Raw genomic sequence first — 23,297 nt, 5'->3', positions numbered from 1 at the left:
TATTTCAAGCACAGACCATGATCATTAGAAAAGCGCTCACCACAGAGTAACCGCCTTCATGGTTTATCCTTACATTGTGATAAGGCCATAAGTGTGGTTGGGCAGATGGAACAAGTTTTTAACATTGACAGCATGCTGTTTCCTGATCCATTCTGGCTGAGGTGATTCTTAGGATGATCTGATTGGTGATGATAATATATTGTATGTTTTTATTTATGTTTGTTGTTTTATGATGTGTTTTACATGATGGTTATTTATTAATGTTTGTTCGCTGCACTGGATGACCTTATTTAAGCCAGGAATTTGAAACAAAAATTGATAGTACACTGTTTGCAACATTACCTATGCTATTTGTCATAATAGTGGAATTAAAAGTTATTTAACAAAAAATTGGATAAAGAAATAAAATGAATTCTGGGGTACAAGAAACCGTATTTTAATTTTTTGCAGGGTTAATACTGCACTTCTCTTTAAATGTTTCCTCTCAAATCTCAAGAGTGAGAAATATATAAAAGTTTTATGTCTGTACTGCATATATCATGTTTAAGGTGATTTTTAAGTGCTTTTTCCTACAAGAACCAAAGAAGGAGGCATGGAGATGGTGGGGAGGAGGGACGAGTAAGACAGGAAGAAAAAAGAGAAAGCATCAGGGCCACATAAAAATCTCTCAATGGATGTTCACCTTAGATAACTTTTCCTCAGCTGCACCAAGTAGCTTAGTTTATCTAACTGTTCATACGATTCCCTCAAGAGACCAAGCACGTTCCTCTTCTTAGAAGGGTTTTCCTTCACATCTCGGCCACTAGTTACTTACTATCTCACCCAACAGCCTTTCCTTTCCGAAGAACACACGTGACGAACACATGCAGCTCCCGATCCACGTCAGCAGGCGGAACAGAATGAGGAAAGAGGTAGTTTGGCTTTCGTAGGGCACCGTAGTTGTACGTGTTGTGCGTGAACGAAGCCGGAAGTAGAGTGGACGAGTCGGTACGAACTAGAGAGAAAGTGGCAGGGTTTCTCTAGAGCGGGGATAGTTGCTGCGAAGTTGTGTTTTGCGCCTAGCCGGGGACGGCAGGCTTGACTTCTGCTGGGCGGAAGCGTTCCAGACGCTGGGACCTGTGATTGTCGTAGCCGGAGAGGATGAAGAACAGTGTGGCCCAGCTTCGGGTAAGTCTCTTCTATACTCGCTCTTTACCGTTCTCAGACCAGGCACCTTCCTCTCAATGGATGAAATGGGGACTGGATGGCTTTGTGAAATGGTCATAGCATTATAGAGCATTTCAGCTCCAGGCCACTGGTGAAAATCCCAGCTAAGTGGCCTTTGTGAAATAACATGATGGTGGTAGTCCAGTTCCAGGGATCATGACAGGAGCATTCGCATCGCAGCTTCTGTCAAATACCTACAAAATTGAATTCTGCTGTATACTAGGTCACTGACTTGAGACATTGAGAGCGAAAGCGAGCAGTCTGGATGTGTTCTGTCTCAATCACAGCATTCCACAGAAAACATAGCTCCTCACAGCTGTTCAAGAAGTTTTCTTGTTTGTAAATATAACTGTTTACACAGACTCCTGAAGTTTTTAATAAAATCTGTGGTTATTTAGGAATTGAATACTTGAAGTAGAGCTTTAATCTATCTAGATAGATATAGATATCTCTAATCTATCTATCTATGCAAGTAGCATAATCTGTGGTCTAGGAGATCTTTATAGTTTGATTCCTGGCCCTTAACTTTCATAACCAGAATGTGCCACCTACTTCTTTATAAATGTGAAAATTAATCTTTCTTAAAACATTAACTATATCTTTATTTGTCCAAGCCACACCAGTCCAGAAAATTGGTTTTGTCCCTCCTACCAGCAGATGGAGGCAGAGGACACATTTTTTGTCCTGACACTCCTCCCTATATAGCCTGGTGTAGCAGGGAGGATGTGTTATCCTCTGCCTCTAGCAGTTGAGTTGGCCAGGTTTTAAACAGGGTTTATAGCCCAAAGTAAGACACATTGTAGCCCAGAACTAGCCAAAGTACCCTGGGAAATGAAGGTCCCAAGCCCAAAAGTAGTCCAATCTTCAAAAGACAAAATAAAGGTAATATAAATGGTCATTTCAATAATTTAATTTTATTTCTGATGTATTAAAACATAAATTTGTAGTGTATTAACAATATGGGAACAGGTGGCTATACAAAACTGCATCAAGCAAAACAGAAAACAAATTAAAACAAATTGGAGAAAGTATCTTTTTTTTTCATGCAGTGCACAAAAAAGCTGTGGAATTTGTTGCCAGAGGATGTATCCAAGGCATCTAACATAGTGGGGCTTACAAGGGGTTTTGAAAAGTTTCTGGAGGAAAAGTCTATAAACCGCTACTTATTCCTGGGAGTAAGCAGCAAGGACTGATCTTTTCTTTGGGATCTCCTTAGTGACCTGGACTGACCACTGTCAAAGACAGGATGATGGGCTTGATGGCCTTTGATCTAACCCTATATGGCACATCTTATGTTCTTAACTAGTTAGATGCTCATTGCACCATGCAATTCAGCTAATATTTTAAGCAGAATGTTGCGTGGCACGTATTTGTATAAATATGAGTCTAGACAATATATCATCTTAAGCAGTTCCTGCCCAGGAGAAAGACAACTCCACCCACTCCTGCAATTTTTACCATTATTTTGAGAGAAGAAAAGGTGAGAGAAAGTGGTTTGATGGCCCCAATAGAAATACCTCTCTCCCCCTTACAAGACCATCACCATCAGTATCTCTTCCCAATCCTCTTCCCCCACGCCTATAGTGTGTACTCAGTAACCTCCCTTACCTCTCTTTGCCCTACCTCTTCACCCCTCTTTCTACCTCTCACCCTTTCACTTCCCAACCCATTTATCTTCCCCATCCCCCACTCCTTTCCCTCTTGCCCCCACATTCCCCTTTCCCTCTCGGCTCCTTCATTCAATCACCTCTCTGTCCTTCACTCCCCACTCCCCCCTCTCTTTCCCTCTTACTCCCACCCCTCTCTGCCTTTTCTACCCTCTATACAGCAGCAATATCCCTCCACCTAAATCCTTCTGTCCTTTCCTATGACGCTCAACATCCTCTTTCTCCCCCAACCCCTTTTCTTCTCCCATCTATTTCACAGTACCACTTTGTCTTTTTCCCCATCCTCCAGGAGCCTAATCCTCAGTTACCACCAGGCCAAAAAAAATTTCTTTCCCTAGCCTTACCTCTTATCTGCTGTGGTGGTCTGCAAAACTCTCTGGTCGAGTGTTAGCAGGGTTTAAGTGGAGACTTCAGTAGTTTTCCCTTCAAGGCCGAGATGGAGGAAGAATTAAATAGTGACAGCGGATTTAGAGGGATGGGCAGACAGGCTAGAGTTGTGCAGGCTGACTGCTCTGTTTTCACACAGGCAGAACCAATCAGACAGCAAGCAGATTCAGATCATTTTATTAGCATGGCAATTTTACATGCGTTTCCAAAGTAATATACAAAATAATTAAAAGGGGATAAGAAGAAAGGAATAAAGTTACAAAATAACAGTAAAAGTAAAATTACAGGATACAGAAATTACAATAAATCTTAGGTTCTACAGTGATTAGAAGCCGTATTGTTGATCTGAGTTAACACAGCTTTTCATTCTATGCTATCTCTCCCCCCCCCCCTGCCCCCATGTGGACTGTATACTGGGTACATGTTTGTTTTTTTTCTTTATTTTTTTCTTACTATGTTTTTTTCTTTTATATGTGCCCAATTTGTTGCTCAGGGCTGGACTGCTTGATTAATGTATCTGAAAAATTAATTAAAGAATAAGAATAAAAGAACAAGCTGTAATATATAATATATAAACTACTTACTTTTGAGGTTTGAGATTTGTTTAGAGAATTATTTACTTTATGAGCATGGTGCAGAAAAAAGAGACAAACATGTTCTACAGCTCTCCCTATGTGCCACATGCATGGTACATTCTTCCCACCATAAGTGGCAAATCTGTGCATGCTGGACTGAGACTCTGATGCAGTTGACCTTGTAGTGTCGCCTCTGGCTGCTACCTGATGAGCCATTACTCTATGATGGCTGACAGAGTGCATGCTGGAGGGACGGCCTGCTCAGACAAAAATAGTATGGTAGCTATAGCAATTCAGCCATCCAGTTGCCCAGCCCAAAACTAGCCCAATCCACAGAGATTTTTTTCCCGCACAATGGCAAAAAAACTGGCCAATTGGGCATAAAATAGCACAACCAGGCAACATCAGCAACTGGTTCAGCAGGAGTGAGAGAGACCATGTTAGATCCAGGTGCAACAGCATGTTCCAGGGCTTTTTCTCCTATTCGAGTCCAGAGCCAAGTCAGGGAGCAGTGATTGGTCAACAGCCAGAATGGACTCTCTTACTACCCAAGGGTGATCAGGAAGCTTATTGCTTATGTATTTCCTGGCCAGAGTTGGGGTGTTTCACTTTTAAGAAAAAAAATCCCTTGTGTGTTGGGGAAGAGTATAGTGATAGGAGTATACTACCATCCACCTGGCCAAGATGGTGAGATGAACAGTGAAATGCTAAGAGAAATTAGGGAAGCTAACCAAATTGGTAGTACAGTAATTATGGGAGATTTCAATTACCAACCACAACAATAGTGCAAGTAAAGATTAGAGTCCCAAAAATGTTCATCAAAGGGTATGTATTTTATTGACATAACAATATGCGGCAACTCCACTGACTTAAAACAACATCCTTTTCACAGGGGTCCCCCGACAATTCACCGAGGCTGCGTCGGGAGGGACATGGGGTTTCAGAGAGAATCTTAATGTAAATAATTCCAAACGTGGCAGGGTTCTGAAAGAACTCAGAAGTGAAATTTCAGATCTATTAGTTAAAATTTGTAACCTATCATCAAAATCATCCATTGTACCTGAGGACTGGAGGGTGGCTAATGTAATCCCAGTATTTAAAAAGGGCTCCAGGAGTGATCTGGGAAAGTACAGACCGGTTAGCTTGACTTCAGTGCCGGGAAAAATAGTGGAAAGTATTCTAAAGATCAAAATCGCAGAACATATAGAAAGACATGGTTTAATAGAACAAAGTCAGCATGGCTTTACCCTAGGCAAGTCTTGCCTTACAAATCTGCTTCACTTTTTTGAAAGGGTTAATAAACATGTTGATAAAGGTGAACTGGTAGATGTAGTGTAGTTGAATTTTCAGAAGGCATTTGACAAAGTTTCTCATGAGAGGCTTCTTAGAAAAGTAAAAAGTCATGGGATAGGTGGCGATATCATTTCAGAATGGTTAAAAGAAAGGAAATAGAGAGTAGGATTAAATGGACAATTTTCTCAGTGGAAAAGAGTAAACAGTGGAGTGCCTTAAGGATCTGTATGAGGACACGTGCTTTTCAATATATTTGTAAACTATTTGGAAAGGAATACGAGTGAGGTAATCAAATTTGCAGATGATACAAATTTATTCAGATTAGTTAAATCACAAGCAGATTGTGATAAATTGCAGGAGGACCTTATGAGATTAGAAAATCGGGCATCCAAATGGCAGATGAAATATCATGTGGATAAGTGCAAGGTGATGCATATAGGGAAAAATAACCCATGCTGTAGTTCCGTATTAGGCGCTATCACCCAGGAAAGAGATCGAGGCTTCATAGTGGATAATACATTGAAATCGTCGGCTCAGTGTGCTGCGGCAGTTAAAAAAGCAAACAGAATGTTAGAAAATATTAGGAAGGGAATGGTGAATAAAACAGAAAATGTCATAATATTTCTGTATTGCTCCATGGTGAGACTGCACCTTGAATACTGTGTACAATTCTGGTTGCCACATTTCAAAAAAGATATAGTTGTGATGGAGGAGGGCAACCAAAATGATAAAGGGGATGAAACAACTCCCCTGTGAGGAAAGACTAAATAGTTTAGGGCTGAGAGGGGAGTTAATAGAGGTCTTTTAAAATCATGAGAGTTCTAGAATTGGTAAATATGAATTGGTTATTTACTCTTTCAGATAATAGGACTAGGGGGCACCCCATGAAGTTAGCATGGGGCACATTTAAAAGTAATCGGAGAAAATTCTTTTTCACTCAACTCACAATTAAATCCTGGAATTTGTTGCCAGGGGATGTGGTTAGTGCAGTTAGTCTAGCTGGGTTTAAAAAAAATGTGACTTAGAAAATAGCCACTGCTATTACTAGCAGCAGTTTGGGATATACTTAGGTTTTGGGTACTTGCCAGGTGCTTGTAGCCTGGTTTGACCTCTGTTGGAAACAGGATGCTGGGCTTGATGGACCCAGTATGGCGATTTGTTATGTTCTTATGTAGAAAAGCAAAAGGTAAGCAATAGCAGAGATGCCAGCCTTGGCCAAGTCCTGCACATGGACTCAGCTCATCCTCCTCTGGGAAGCAGTCAGTGCAGGCTTCAACTTCCCCTGTCATCCCCCAGCGGTAGGTGACGCACTGCAGCCCTCTGGCAGTGAGGTATGGAGAGGGGACAGACGTGTGTGTAGTACAAGGCCAAGGGCACAGCTTCAGTGGTAGGATCTTTTGCAAAATGGGTGATCAGGCTGAGGCAAAAACACTGTCGGGAAGTGGGGAGGAGTTGCACTGCGCAGCATGGCAGAAGCCAAGATTGGGTTCTTCCAACTTATTTCCAGTGCTGGATACAAACAGCAGCCGTAGGCAATGTTGAGGCTTCTCCTCTGAGGCGTCGGAGCAGTTATTGTGTAGGGGTACCCCGAACCGCAAAGAGCTGGTGCATGAGGAGGTACAGGCTTCTCGGTGGAGTTCGTCAGAATTATGCACAAGTTATATTAAGCCGTTATATTAAGCCGTCCTACATGCCCCTTATCTCTTAGCTCGCTTACTCCTTTAACCCCCCTCCACCCCTCCCTCCCTCTTATCCGCTTCCACCCCCTCCCCATCCCCTCCCCTCCCTCTTCCAACTCTACACAATTGTCCTTTTAGGACATTGCTATTTTTATGAATACATTGTATATATTGATACTCTATATATATTTGTAAATTTTTGTAAATTTTGCTCATAACGTTTTTTTTTATTATCTCCCGCCCTTATCTCCCCCCCTCATTTGTTCTTATGTTAACTCGTTATATCTGTTTGATGTAAATCGCATCCTCATTTATTTATATGTTACTTCGTTATATCTGTTCGATGTAAAACGCCTTCCCAGGCGCCAATTTCAGTTACACTGTAAACCGATGTGATATCCCTGATGAACGTCGGTATATAAAAATTTTAAATAAATAAATAAATAAATAAAATATTGTGAGAAGGAGGCCCACAGAAGGGCAGGCAAAAGCCTTGAATTATCCTGGGAAGAGGGGGAGGTGCCAAAAAACCCCAAAAACCCACTGAAGCTCCATTGGGGCCTGAATAGGTCTCTGGAAGACAGGGAGTCAGCCCTGTCAGGGAGAGATGAAGGAACTTCCTCTGCAGACTTGGAAAAGGAAGGGGAGATATGGTCCCAACCAATTAGACTTTGTAGGAAAGAGGAGCTGGGTGCCCCATTTCCAGAGTGTCATTAGAGTGAAGGATGAGTGCAGAGAAGAGGGTTTTAGATTTGTTAGGAACTGGGCATTATTTTTTTTTTTTTGGGGGGGGGGGGGGGGTACTTTTCCGAAAGGATGGACTCTAACTTAACCAGAGTGGAGCCAGGCTGCTGTCACTAACCTTTAAAAAGGAGAGAGCGTAGCTTTTAAACTAGACGATGGGGAAAACCAACAGTCACTCAGGAGTGCATGGTTCAGAATGATGTATCTTTTGAAGGAAACTAGTGTGTCCCAGAACAGAGGCTGCAATAAATACTAAAATGGTCAGGTGCCTTTAAGTACACAACAGACAGAACAGAAAGATTCCAAGTTACCTTTGTCAACTGATAAGTAGGTTGATAATACAAACAAGCAACAAACTTTGCAATGTCTGTGTACAAATGCTAGATGTCTTAAAAAAAAAAATAAGATGGAAGAATTAGTATGTATAGCACTGAATGAAGAGAGAGAGAGATCTAATTGGCATCTCGGAGACCTGGTGAAAGGAACATAACCAATGGGACACTGTGATATTAGGTTACAAATTATATCGAAATGATAGGACGGATCAAATTAGTGGAGGGGTGGCACTGTATATTAAAGAGGGTATTGAGTCAAACAGGATAAAAGTTCTGCAGGAAACAAAATGCAGTGTTGAATCTTTATGGATAGAAATTCCAGGTGAAAAGGAGAATACAATAGCAGTGGGGGTTTATTACTGTCCACCTGATCAAAATGAACAAGTTGACAATGAAATTAGGGAATCTAATACAATCAGCAGCATAATAATAATAATGGGTGATTTCAAACATCCAATTATCGACTAGGTGAATGTCACATCAGCACATGCTAGAGAGGTAAAGTTGCTAGATGAAATAAATGCCTGCTGCATGGAGCAGCTGGTACAAGAACTAAGAAGAGGAAACTATTTTAGACCTAGTCCTTAGTAGAACACAGGATTTGGTGCAAGAGGTAACAGTGTTGCAGCCATTTGGAAACAGTGATCACAACATAATCAAATTTAACTTAATAGCTGGAGAGAGGACACCAAATAAATCTCCTGTGATAGCATTTAACTTTTAAAAGGGTTAACTATGATAAAATGAGGATAAAATGAAAGGAGCAAATGCAAAAGCTAAGTTTGCATCTGGCATGGGCCTTTATTAAAAATCACACCCTACAGCTCTCACACACCGTACTCCAGGCACCAAATTGTAAACAATGTCTCAAAATACTGGTAAACCTGGTTTCTCCTTTAGATACTTTATACCAGCTATTATCTCACAAAGAGGCTATATAATTTTGTAGGACCACTACTCATAGGGTCAAGGTATTTTTCCAGACTCTTTTTTTATGGTTTCAGGTCCGATTTACTTTATATATATATATATATATATATATATATATATATATATATATATATATATATATATATATATATTTTTTTTTTTTTAATAATTTTTTGTAATTTTTTCATAACTTTCCTTTCCATCACACTGATGAGAGCTCCAAAGATCACATTTGAAGTTAAAGTCAACTAAATGTCACTTTTTTTCAATCCCAATACAAAGTGATTCAGCAGTGATACTCATCTGCACAGCCCAACATGATCGCGTTTCGGACTCCCACTCTTAAGGTCCTGCTTCAGGGGAAAAGGTTTCCATTCTTATTCCGTGACACTCCCAGGGCAATCATCAGACAACCAATATGTTAATCTCCAATAGCTGTATCCATCCAATAATGTAGATGCGGTCCCGACTTGGACTCGCCTTTCTTTGAAACATAGCTCTCAAATGAATGGCTTTTCAAGTGCTGAAAACGGAAGTTCCTCCCACAAGAATGTGCCCAAATGAGTCAAACACTGTCTCCAATCAAGTCGGGTAGGAACTTAACTTCCTTTACCTTAGTTCTCTATCACGTCGTGTCTTAGCGCGGAACCGGAAGTGATGTCATCTAATTACCCCGACGCGAGATAGATTAACCTCAGTCTTCAAACAGGTCTTATTTCCTCTACACTTATTCCGGTTTCTAGTTTTCCATCACGTCCTGCTTCAGAAAAAGTTGCCCAGTCTTCAATAAGGTCTTGTTTTCTCTACACTACGCTGTGGGTCTGGGCAGTTTTGTTCGAAAGCACGACGTGATGGAAAACTAGCAATCAGAATAAGGCTTTGTAGAGCTCCCTACCTGTCCTTTTCAAAAGAAAAGGTCACATTTAGACCAGTCCCAACATTCCTGCCAGAGGTGGTCTCTGAATTTCATTTGAATCAGGCAGTGGTTTTACCCAGGTTCAGGAAAGTGGACTGTGGGGGCTGAAACTTCAGTTCTTGGTCATAAGAAGTGTTTACTTAAGATATCTGAAGGTTACTAATGCCTTCGGAAGATTGGACAGGCTTTTTTTATTTTCAGGGACGTGCAAGGGAGAAGCTGCCTCTAAAGCTTCCATAGATCGCTGGATTAAGGAGGCAATAGCAGGGGCTTATGTGGTAAATGGAAAGCCAGTTCCAGAAGGTGTAAGAGCACATGAGTGCAGGCAGCATCTGGGGCAGAGCACAGGTCAGTATCTCCCATAGAGATCTGTAAGGCAGCTACACAGACCTCTCTATGTTCATTTTCAAGACATGTGATGTATTCAATAAGAATTGTCCTAGATCTAAACAAGTTCTATTTAGAAAAACATTTTTAATGGGATGTGATAAGTTTCATACATATTCTGATGCATGCCTCCACGGCCTTGCTTCAGTTTTCATGTAAATGAAATCATGAACTTACCACCCTCCCACTCCCTTCTTTATTAAATTAATTCTTCAATTTTTTATATATTTTTATATGTATTGTATATTATAAAAAGAGTTTTCTTATAAGTAACCCTTTTGCTGTATTTCTTTAATCGACAATATCTGTCAGTATGGCTGGTCTGATCGTTTGAATTCCTAAACGAATAAATAATCCAATGAAATTTGCTTGCAATTCACTTAAACATATAGTCGGTGATACCAGAACCTCTCCTCGTATCCTCTTTCTAAATGTCCAAACCAACTTCTTTCTTCATTTATTCAATTATTTCATGGACCAATCCAATATCCATTAACCCTTGATCTATAGCCAGTTATATTTTTTGCTGTGCACTTCAACTATTTGCAGAATGCCTCAATTATTGTTGTTTAAATTACTCACGTCTACTTCAAGGTTTTCAACTCCTCTTAGACCATAGGGTTACAATTTAGTTAGGGTTATCATTTAGAAATCTACCAAACACTTCTTTTATGTTTCGTGTAACGCCAATCAATTTACTTCACCTTCTAGGTCCTGTTTGGAGGGTGGTAAGTTCATGATTACATTTACATGAAAACTGAAGCAAGGCCAAAACTTACCACATCCCATTAAAATTTTTTTTCTAAATAGAACTTGTTTAGATCTAGGACAATTCTTATTGAATACATCACAGGGTGGGATTTTCTTTGGGACATAATTGAAATATTGTTTTCTCACTTGTAGCGGCGATTTATCTATATTATCATTTTCAAGACATTACAGATTGACTATTCAGGAGAAAGATGACACAGCATTCGTCACAGGGGTTCTGGAAGCAACGCTAAGACACACCCACCCAGGATAGATACTGCTTAGGTATATCCTAATTGTCTGGCTTGGACAGCAAGCAAGGAGAAATTAAACTTACAGAATGCTGGTTAATTTCCTTTACTTTGGTCCTGTCCAGAACCCACTCTGAAGTATGGCTGGTGGTTTAAAAAAAAAAAAAAATTGGGAGGGATTTTTTTTCTTTTTCATTTCTTTTTTTTTTTTTTTGGGTCTCGAGAAGAAGTAAGACAGAGCTGTGTGTGTATATGTATGTATATATATGTGTGTGTGTGTGTGTATATATATATATATATATATATATATATATATATCAGTCCTAATATTAGGCAATACTACTGTCTCTTCTTGTGCCTATTTAATAATAACAACCACAAACACTCATATGTTTCTGAATTTGAAAGGACTGTGGTGTACACTTCCCAATATTGGCAGCATATCAAGACATGGATGCCGTTTATAGACATCTTTTTTTGTGTGGATGGGGTCAGAAACAGCCTTGAAAGATTTTATTATTTGGTTGAATACAAAAGATGTGAATTTACAGTTCACATTAACAAGCCACAGAACATCTATTTCGTTTTTAGATTTACAAGTTTATAAAGATCAGGGCAGATTGGTCACCACAATATACACCAAACCAACAGACAGAAATCACTTGTTGCACTATGGGAGTTTTCATCCCTTGAATTTGAGAGACCACATTCCCATTGGACAGTTTTTACGTCTAAGAAGTTTATGTGATGGGGGTCGAAGAATACAAAAAACAGGCGGTAATAATGCAAGCGAAGTTAATTGCAAGGGGTTACCCTAGTAAAGTGCTTAAGCGTGCTTTTAAACGGGGTCTTTATGCAAACCGGGAATTACTGCTTCAACCGAAACAAAAATCAGAATTGGGTTCAGTGGTATGTGTGTTACCATTTTCAGCTAGAACACATCACATTCAAAAAATCATTCTCAGGCATTGGTCGATTCTGTCTTTACATTCGGTTTTACAAGCGAAACCAATATTTGCAAAAACTAGGGGCCGCAATTTAAAAAATATATTGGTGTCCTCGGAGGTAAAAGACAATTCACTTCAAGAGTACCAAGGACAGAAGAGTTGTACCCGGTGTTCGGTTTGTTCATATGTGATAGAGGGAACAGGATTTTCACATGATTCTATTCTGTATCCGTTTGAACTAAGAGGTAGTTTTGATTGCGGCTCTAGTCAAGTGGTGTATGCGGTCCAATGTCCGTGTTCTAAATTGTATATTGGACACACTATACTACCAGTTAGAACTCGGATCATTCAGCACAGGAGCTGTATACGTACCGGTAAAATGGAAGCGCCTTTAGTACGTCATTGGGTAGAGGCATCGCATACCATTGAACAAATAAGATTTACTGTTCTTAAACAGTTATTGTGCCCCGGGGGAGGTAATGTTTCTTTACAATTACGACAGCAAGAGCAAAGATTAATTTTTCAGTGGGGTACTCTTATCCCCCCGTGGGTTAAATTCAAAAATCGAATGGGAGGCATTTTACTAGTATTATCAAGTAGTGGTCTGCTTCTGGATAAACAGTAGTGGATTGGGGGAGAAGAGGGGTGTGGAGTATGCGGAACCAATGGGTGGATTGGCTAGAATTGAAGCAGATGGTCAATATTTAAGGAACGGGTGACGGGGCGCATTCACCGCGTCTTTAATTTCGCAGGAGTAACGTTGGAGTTACCGGTGGAAGTAAGTTTGTAGGCTTTAAAGTTTTGGGGAGTATGGTTGTTTGGAGGTAGAGTGAGATTTGATAGTTTCTATATATGTAATTCTTTATTTCTTAGTTTGAATGTGAAGCTCATTTAGCGCTATTGAAACGGCAAGAATTGCCAACTCAAAAAGGAAAAGCTGTGTTGGTTAGATACCAGATCTTTAAATACAATAGGGAGGTTCCAACGGTTCTGAAAAACTTTTAAAGGTGAGTAGGATGAGAAGCATGTTTTGAGAGTGTGAGGTCAAAATTCCTAGCGGAGTATTACAGTAGATTTTTATGGGTGCTTGAATAATGGTTATATCTATAACACTAGCATAGTATACAGTCATATTTCGATTTTGTGGGAGTGTGGTAGGTAGTAGGGGTGGTAAAACATGGAGGGATTGAGCAACTTGAGGGTTGGGTAACTGGCAGTGAAGAGAGCAGATTAGGATAGTACTGTGATGAGTTAACAGTCCGGTAAGGATGAGGGACCGATACGGTTCCCTCAGTAAACGAAGTTTAAAAGGTTAACACATTGGTGATTTGTGTTTAGGGTGAGAACTGTGAGATTTATTTACATAAAAGTTGGATTTCGTGGATAGTGATGACAGCGGTTCATGAAAATAGACATAGGTAACATCTTGTAGAGATACACAAATTACAGTCAAAAAATTGTTTCAAAAAATTTTGAGTAACAGTAATTTTAATAGATACTTTTAGTATTTGATTTAATTTCCATTAAACATATTTGACATGAGATTTTTTAATACAGACAAACAAGATACAAATACAATATATAGTTGCAGATGCAATGAAGATCATGAGTGCCCTTATTGGAATGGCAAAGAATATATAGGAGTGTTGTGATAGACCATTGATTCAACAGCATATATATTCCCCTGAAGAAGCCGGAAGGTGAAACGAGGGCCCGGTTGGGATAGATAAGAACTGTTAATAACAACATCATTGTTAAACACTTTGGGGTAGATTGTATAAATTTACGCGCGCGCGTACTTTTGTTCGTGCACCAGGCGCGAACAAAAGTACGCTGGATTTTATAAGATACGCGCGTATCTTATAAAATCCGGGGTCGGCGCGCGCAAGGGGGTGCACATTTGTGCAACCTGCGCGCGCCGAGCCCGGCGCACGCTGCCTGTTCCCTCCGAGGCCGCTCTGAAATCGGAAATTGGCCTCGGAGGGAACTTTCCTTCCGCCTCCCCTCACCTTCCCCTCCCTAACCCCCCCCCTACCTTTGTTGGCAGATTTATGCCTGCCGAAAGCAGGCGTAAATCTGTTCACACCAGCGGGCTGCTGGCGCGCCATCACTTCACCCGGGGGCTGGTCCGGAGGCCTCGACCACGCTCTCGGGCCGGCGTCAAGCCCCGGGACTTACGCGCATCCCGGGGCTTGCGCTCGCTGCCGAGCCTATGCAAAATAGGCTCAGCGCGTGAAGGGGGGTTTGGGGTAGGTTTTCGGGGGGTACGCGCATATCCCTTTGAAAATCTACCCCTTTGTGATTATCTAGAGTTGTTAAATAGAAATATTGGTACCATGTATTTTTATTAAAATTTGCTAATATAAAGTTGAGTTATATCAAGTTGTATAAAATCACATATGTTTATTATATATATATCATATATTCAAAGCAAATATTATGTAATTCCTATTTTGCAAATATTGCACAAAGTGAGAATGGTGTAATACTCAAAAAGACAGATCACTTGTTCATTAGCAAATCCTCACCTTAATTAACTATACAATAATATAAGAGGATCCATCAAACATATCCCACTCAATTTTTAACCTTTTTATTTCTTCAATTTTTTGCACACAGATTTTTATCAAAAAACATGTATATAGCAGAGTAACTTCTTGCTAAAACATACAAATCCACTCTAAAATCATTACAAATATTGTTTCTCAAAGGAGCCCACCAATCTGGAAACTGTCCATATTTATCTTTCACACCAGGTCAAGCTTAATCAAGTTGTATCATCCTTTTCTATTTCTTTATGATTACATCATATTCACAGATGTGTTCAGACGTGTTTCCAAAGGTTCAGGCACCTCAAAAGTATTCACAGATGTATTCACAAACATATTTCCAAAGGTTCACACACCCCAACATAAAGGCCTCGATGTTTCACCACCCAAACGGCTTCATCAGGGGGAATTTTGACAATTTTTATCCCATTTTGAAAACAGAAAAATACATATATTCAGAAACATTTTACATTTTCCCACACCTCCCATGTTTTCCTAAAAATTAAATTTCATACTCGCATAGAAAGTATCTCATTTAAACTTTTGGCTCTGTTCAGTTTTTACCTTTCATTTCCATATTCCCGGCGTGATTCAATGACTCTAAAAGTTCAAAAAACATATACCACAGACAACTTAATCCTATCTTACAGCAACTTATCAAAGAGAAAGAGATCAATTTTGCACAGAGCTTACCTTTGCTTTCCCCAAAAGACTCGCCTTCACTCAGGCTACAAACGCCATTACTGGCTGCTTCAGATTTTCAAAAAGGAGGCACAGATGCCGCGGCTGCGCCTTGGGTTATAACCACTCCCAAAATCATCCGGGTACTGCATGTCCTTGTGCGTCCTAAAACTTGACCACTCCCAAAAACATCTGGTTCCAATGCGTCATTATACATCATATACCTAACCCCCTTCCAAACAAATATCCGGGCATGGTACACAACAGGAATAAAAACTCCCCACTCATCAGTGCACACCTCCCTCCCCAACTCACTTCAAAATAATTGTACCATCCATCCCAATCATTTCTAGATATTTAAATATTTGATCATAATAACTCACTGTTGGGTCAAACGCATCTTCCACAATACTATTCCCATATGTGTGTGTGTGTATATGTGTGTGTGTGTATATATATATATGTGTATATACATACACATATATGTATAAAAACTAAAAATAATGGCAGTTTGTAATATAAAGCTCAAGTGTTCATGTTCAGTACAGAAAAAAATGAAACGATCAAACATTATTGTTAAGAAATTATGTACTGAAAAACATTTATTTTAATAGAAAGTTCTTACATAGTCAAAAATACTTTGAAATAACATAAAACAGCAATACAGCTGAACATATTTAAGTCAAAAATGTCCCAAAGTATTCTAACATATGTTGACCGTAAATTTCCTAGGATATAGTAACGTCCTTTCAACAGACTTAGCAATGTATTATAATGCTGGAGCACTGCCAAAATTGTCTTTTCAACTATGTTTATGAAGTCCTATAGTACTGAAATGCTGAAGACACTAAAAAGCTCCCACTTGGCGGTCTAATCCTCTCGTAATATGTTCTATCCACAATGGTTTCTTTATCTCTGCTACAAACCCAGTTTTTATCATCGGTGAACAATGTTTGATAGAAATTCCTTAACAATAATGATCAGTTGTTTAATTATATATATATATATATGTGCACCCTTTTATTTTTCCCCACAGGGAAATACAGCCCAGAAGAAATAAAAGAGAAGGGCAGAGCCAAGTCTAATTTTCCTTTGTCAATTTTAATTTGTCTCTTTCTCTTTTCCTTGGTCACCTCTCGGGTTGGAGGTTTAAGAATTTTATATTAAGCTAGGAAGAAATCTTCACATCAGCTTGTTCAATAAGGGGTAGATTTTTAAAAAAATACGTGCGTGCACAGCCCGGCGCTCACATATGGACACGCAATTTTATAACATGCGCGCGCATGTTATAAAATTGGGGGCGGCGCGCAAGGGGAGGTCAAAAACAGCAAATTTTGTGCGGCAACCCATCAGGGCCTTCCCCAGTTCCCTCCAATTAAGGAGCAGACTGGGAGGGAGCTTCCCTATCCCCTTCCCTAGCCTCCCTTCCCCTTCCCCTCTCCTCCCCATTCCCTAAACCTAATCTCGCGTACCTTTTTTTTTTTTTTTGTTCTATACATTGCTGCTCCTCTGGAACAGAAGCAGCTTGTGCGTGCTGCCCCAGCACAGCAGCAAATGGCCGCTGTACCGGTGCCCCCTTTTCAGGCCCTGACACTTACTCGTGTCCCGTTTGAAAATTGGCCCGGTGTGCGTTAAGGACCAGCCATGCACGTAAACCCCAGGATTTACCTGCGCCGGGGTTTTAAAATCCGGCCGTAAGGTTACTGATTTCTTCCCTGCTGCATCAGACTATGTAGGGAGGACTGTCAGGACAAAGAATGTGCACTTTGCCTCCATCTGCTGATAGGAGAGACAAACTCAGTTGTCTGGATTGTTCTGGCAGTCTAAAAGAGAGGAAATTAACCAGCATCTGGTAAGTTTAATTTCACCTTTACATTCATCCTTAATTGTTAATTGTGTTTTTCTGAAAAAAAAAGCAAAGTATTGTGTTGTCAGCTGAACTCAACTAAGCATTAGGGTGTAGTAATTATACAAGAAGCAAAGTGTGTATTCATTATTGGCTTTTAAAATGTTTACTAACCCACCAGAACTTAGTTATTAACTACATACATATGGAGCCAGATGTTCTAAGGGCTTTCTCTTATTTTGTGTCTGATGGAAAAATGCTGAAGACAGCTAGCCTAGAGATGAAAATATTTTAATCTCAGAAGCTATTTCTACTGTTAGAAGCTGAAGTGCATCTGTAATGGAATACTTTTTCTGATAAGGTTCATGTCAAATTATTAATTCACAGCCTGTTATCACTTATAATGGTAAGGAATTGCAATTCAAAGCCAAGCAAAAAAAAAAAAAAAAAGTCGATTAAGTAATAAGGAATTGTTATATTTTACCCATTATCTATCTTCTGGGTAGATATTGTCTTACTTTGATTTCTTGCTTTAACTTAAATATACTTTGTTATATACTACTTGCAACTGCACCCGTTCTATGCCCAGGTGGCGAGCATTTTTATTGGCGCATATTCTCTTGCATGGAAGTGTTAGCTGAAAAGGAAAAACGAAATTGTTTTCACCCAGGGCAAGGGACGTGGAGGTACATTTGATAAAGCCACGGCTGGCTATGAAGTTAATTTATTTGGCGAAAACTTCTTTGTACACGACACAGAATAGAACGTGGCACAGTTGTGCCACGTTCCTCTCCTCAACGGTGTTGGCGTGCGGCACCTACACACACAGAGCAGGGGTGGAGGTGTGGCCGGATGGAGGAGGCTCCTCTGTCTGACACATTACCAAGCACGATGTATGTGCCTAAAAGGTGGCCAAGGAGCCGCCTGCGCCATCTATTGGCGGACTGGGGAACATGCACGACTTGAGAGATCTGCCAAAGAGCAGCACTTGGCTCCTCTCGGGAAAACTCTATACCGATGACTGACCAAGCGAGCACTGACGGACACACTACCAAGCCTGATATATTATAGATTCATTCTTCATGGTAGACTCTACATCAAAGCATTTTAAATTCTGCAACTAAAATTTGTATTCTTCTGCAGTAAGTTATTACCACAAAACATGTTCTGTACTGCCATCTAAATAGGGAGATATCTCTGTACATAGATTGAAAAGTTTTCTTTTGCTTGTTTGATTTTTAAACAATTATAGCAACATAACTATTTACAGATAAAACAATAAAGCTTGGTAGCATGGCCCCTCTTTCGATGATGGTGAGAGAACTTGCTTGTAGCAGCAATTTATGCTTTACACATGGAAACAGTTTTAAATAAATACTTCTTTTCATCCTGCCCGACAAGCCCAGACAAGTGGTGGTATGCTCTTTCACCAGCAAGTAGAGGTAGAGAACGTTTTCCTTTTTCTGATGTCATATTTGCCTATTTATTCTAAGATAGCAGAATTATGAAGTCAATAGTGCTCTGCCTCTAGTTGGTGGTGGCTAGTCTGGGAAAAATTGGGTAAAAAAGGAGAAATATAAGCAGAAGAAATCAGTTGCTAGAGGGTCAACAGGCAAGGAAGCTCTTCTTTCCTTTCAAAGTCCAGTTCCCATTGGGCCTGGCCATTCTCCAATTATTGCCCACATAGTGCTGTGTCTGTGCAAAAAAACCAACCATAAACAAGAAAGTGGAAACAGACTGCAGTTACTGGAGCAATCCCCCAGTTCCCCGCGAGGAGCAATGCTTGAGAGAGGCAGGAAGTGCCTTGTTTGTGGAATCTACACGTAGAGTTCAATAGCGGGCTCGTTTTGCTTGTGGTGTGACACTGCTGAAAGACAGGTATGGCAGGAAACGGTGTGAATGGTGAGGTTGGATGAGTGTTGCAGATGCCAAAGCAGCGTTGCTGGGGGAGGGGCCAACACCCAAGCAGTGGGAACCCCTGGGGGGGGGGCTGGTAGGGAACCTCAGAATGGGGTGAGGATGCAGACATCAAGGGCATGGTAAGCCTGTAGGAGAACAGCGGCAAGAAGAACCTGGGTTGGGGAGCAGACGAAGAGATGGATTTTTCAACAGAATTCATTCTCCTGGTGTATATACAGGGAGATGAAAGGGCAGGCTGGCAGTGAAAGCAAAGGCAAATTATCTCCAGGAGCCCCCAGGGAGCATGATGCAGGTCCCAAAAGGCCTCGAATGGGGAGGGATGCATCACACTCCTCAATATTCTCACCAAGTCTCTTCTTGATATATAGCCTTAGAGCCAGGGTACAGAGGACCTGAAGCAATCTCAGGGCTCGGTGGATAAATCAGAAGGGGAGGGCAACCTAAGATCTTGTGGTGAGATTCTTTAGGAAAGAGGAACTGGGCACTCTTATCGTTAAGGTGGAGCAGGCATTGGACCTCAGGGAAGAAACGGAGGATGAGAAGGGGCGTGGATATCCAATATTAGTTGTTTTTAGGAAGCTGACCAGAGCTTTTTCTCTGCGTTCAACCATTAAAGAAATGATTATGGCAGAATGGGAGACCCCAGACACAGCCCTAAGGGCTAGGGGTTTGATGGGGAAGTTGTACCTATTACAACAGAAGGAGATAGATCGATTATTTATGGTCCCAAAAGTGGATCCCCCAGTCACAGCAGTGACCAGGAAAACAACTATTCCAGTGGAAAGGGGGTGCAGCCATCAAGGATGTACAAGATCGGAAGATAGGATCTCTCCTAAAGAAGTCCTTTGAATTGGCCAGCCTATCGCTTCAGGCAAAACTATGTGGTGGATATGTAGCCAGAGCAATGGTAACGTGGCTACAACAGGGGTGGGCACGTAAAGAAGAGGTAGAAGTTGATGCAGACTCGGGGGCAGCATTTCTGTATGATTTAATCAAGTCTTCATCTAAACAAATAGCAGCGTTAGTCATGGCCAGAAGATTCCTCTGGTTAAGGCAGTGGGCAGCGGACTCGTCTCCAAAAGTCCGATTGTGTAGGCTAACCTTCAAGGGCCATCTGTTTGGAGAAAGAGGTAAGAAGTCTGGTTAAGGAGCTAGGGGATTCTTGATCCCAGAGGTTGCTAAAAGACAGGCTCTGAACAACAACCAGAACCCTCAGAAGCTGCTCCAGAGAGTGCAGCCAGTATAGGCCACCTAAGTGGTCTTATCCTCAAAGGAGGAAGACACAATTTAGACCAAATTTGTGGTGGAGCTAAAGAGGCTATGAGCAAACCGCTCAAAGCACAGGAGCCCTCAGAGGAGCCAAATGAGGTTTTTGGGGGTCCACTCCTCACTCCTACCTGCCTAATAAATTTTATGAGGAGTGGACTCATGTTGCAAAGGACAGATAGGTCCTGGAAATTATTCAACGAGGCTATGCCCTTGAACTGGCCTACCCTATTCCCAAAAGATATATATGATGTCCCCCATACATGTCCCAGGTAAAGAGAAAAATCATTCAGTCAACAGTATAGAAGCTCCAGTCCCCAAACCTGAGATGGAGATGGGATATTCTCTTTATTTTGTAATACCGAAAAAAGAGGGATTGTTCCGCCCTATATTAGACCTGAAAAGGGTGAACAGAAACCTGAAAATATCTTTTTTCAGGATGGAAACACTAAGATCAGTTATGGGGGACAGCAAGGTATCAGTTTTCTCACTTGCAGCAGAGTATGTTGTAACAAAGAAGAGCCTGCATCTGTTAGATGTCAGGAGAGCTGTGTTGAGGTACCTTAAGATATGAACAATTTCAAGAAATCGGACAAGCTATTTGTCCTGTTTGGAGGCCAGAGAAAGAGCGAGGTGAATTAAGGAAATGATCGTGGCAGCCGACAATGGGAAAGGTAAGCCGGTACCACCCATAGTGAAAGCTCATTTGACAAAAGTCCAGGCTTTGTTGGGGGCAGAGCAGAAGTTAGTGAACCCACAGGTTATCCCTAGGGCAGCTTCATGGTCATGGCTGGTGCTTCCAGTAGGCAAACTAGGCAGTCGCCTAGAGTGCCAACTCTTAGAGAGCGCCAAAACAGCCAGCTTGACCCCTATGCCCGCTGAAGCGAGGGCCACGGATGGAGCGTATCAAGCCCGTGGCTGAAGAGAGGAGGAGAGAGGGCTGTGGGTGGAACCCATCCCGTCCATGGCCAAAGATAGGAAGGGCCTGGATGGCTGCCTGTGGAACCTATCTAATGCACAGTAGAAGATGATGGGGAGAGGCCTGGAGTGAGAAAGCAACAGATGGAAGCTGAAGGAGGAAGAGGCTGCAGCTGTGCATGTGCTTGTGGGGGGAAAGGGGGAGAGAGTGAGTGAAATAGCGTGTGTGTGTGTACCTGAGAGCAGATGTTTGTCATTGAAAGCATGTGTGGATAGCATGTTTGTGTGACAGTCATTGAGAGCATTGGGGAGTGATTGAATGCATGTGTGTGAAAGAGCATGCGTCTGTGGATGAGAGAGAGCGAGAATAAAGTTTGTGTTTATCAGCACTGTTCCAGCCACCACTAATCCATGACAATTCCAGGACATCTGGAAATCAAAAGTTCCCAGGTATGAAGATAGGGTAATTAGTTTCATCCTTTATTAATTTTAATTATCACTTTGGCTGTTACTTGATGTGTCTGATGTATTTAAATATTTTATTGATATCTGGATATTTGTTTTTTCATTGATGCAATATATATATACAGTCTGGCTTCTTGTGGTTTCTAGTTCACATTTTTGTTTGCAACTTTCTATTTATATTTTATGGTCTCTTTATTTTGTATTTGGTGAGAATATGTCTGTGTTTTGCATGTGTGATTGAGAGGAGGTATTCTGCTAGCATATTTCTGTGTAGGAGTCTCTAGCAGCGTGACCTGTTTTCCTAATAGGAGGTGTTTTGTGTTTTAGGGCATGTTGTAATATTTGCATTGTTACTGTTTGAGTGCAGGCATTTAGTGCTATTTTGGTATGGGAGGTTTACTACATTCTAATTATAATTCCATGTTCTCTTGGTTTCTGAGGGCCAAGCCCACATCCAATATGCACTACCATAGGCCTAATACCATATGGGTTCCAACTTCTTTACAGGGTTTTTTGGTTGGCCCCCAGCAGTGATTGTAAATATAATATACATGTATAAGTAATATTTTTACCTCAAAAGATTATACGTTGTCATTTTTCATGTAAAATCTGTTGTTATAAAAGCACATTTTTTAAAAATGTGTGTATGTTTGTGTTTGGAGGGTGCAACTGGTAAGGGAGGGGGGATGCCAAGCTATATGGTTCACCTAGGATGCCTAACACCCTTGCACCAGCCCTGAACATGCCCTTGCATTCATTTGTAAAGCATTATAAAGTAGACTTGCAGGCAAGAGAGTACTTGGCCTTTTGGTAGTAAAGTTAGGGGCCATTGAGGTCTCATCCCACCCAGGTAGGCACAGCTTGGGCGCATCCCATTTATCAGGCAGGATGAAGGTGAAATTAAACTTTCAGTTAATTCCTTTCCTTTCCTTGAGTCCAGACAGATCAGTCCAAAACCTGCCCAGGGGAATTTACAAGATGATAAGCTCCTTTTTTTTTTTTTTTTTTTGTTATAGGACAATTTTTTTCTCTCTCTCCCTTCTGGTACAGAGGTTTCAGGGAGCCTCCAGCTGTCACCACTGAATTTCTCTCTTGGCAGTGAAATAAAAGGAAAAAAATCAGGAGAAGAGTGGTTTTCTGAAAAAGATAAGAGGACAGCCGCTCTTCCTTCACAAGAAAGGAACAGGGGGACACTAGAGAAGGAAAACAGAAGAGCCCTGTCCCAGATCTGATTTAAGTATCTGAGTTTAGTTTTCTTTTCTTTTTCTCCCTTCATAATATCATATCGTTAAGTAACATTGATAGACATGTAAAATAAAAGGAGGGAAACATAGGGTACCAAAGAGGAAAGGAAGTGAGGGCAATAGGCTACTGACTTGATATCCTGCTATCCCAGAATATATAGGTAAGCATGATGTCAGAAAAAGGAAAAAGTTCTCTGCCTCCACCTGCTGGTTTGGGGACGTAATCTCACTTGTCTGGACTGGTCTGTTCTCAAAGAAAAGAAATTAACAGTAAGTTTAAATTTCACCTTTTTTCTAGCCCCCCAAAATTATTTTGCTGCTCTTCTTTTTTTTTATTTTTT

General features: G+C 40.9%; 1 protein-coding gene across 2 annotated transcripts in view; it reads left to right on the top strand.

The window, feature by feature from the left end:
• The first annotated feature begins 897 nt into the window (after positions 1–897).
• Positions 898–23,297, top strand: part of CWC22 (CWC22 spliceosome associated protein homolog) — a 213,556-nt gene continuing 191,156 nt past the window's right edge. The window contains exon 1 of one of the 2 annotated variants that reach the window (XM_029605913.1): positions 898–1,167. In XM_029605913.1, coding sequence (XP_029461773.1) covers positions 1,141–1,167 — 27 coding nt within the window. In that variant the 5' untranslated portion in view covers positions 898–1,140. The remainder of the gene's footprint in view (positions 1,168–23,297) is intronic. The other variant, XM_029605912.1, reaches the window with a different exon arrangement.

The sequence above is a fragment of the Rhinatrema bivittatum genome, chromosome 6, assembly GCF_901001135.1.
Source record: "Rhinatrema bivittatum chromosome 6, aRhiBiv1.1, whole genome shotgun sequence".
Classification (NCBI taxonomy): domain Eukaryota; kingdom Metazoa; phylum Chordata; class Amphibia; order Gymnophiona; family Rhinatrematidae; genus Rhinatrema; species Rhinatrema bivittatum.
The sequence above is the reverse complement of the archived record's forward strand: the minus strand, read 5'-3'. Positions and strand labels throughout refer to the sequence as shown.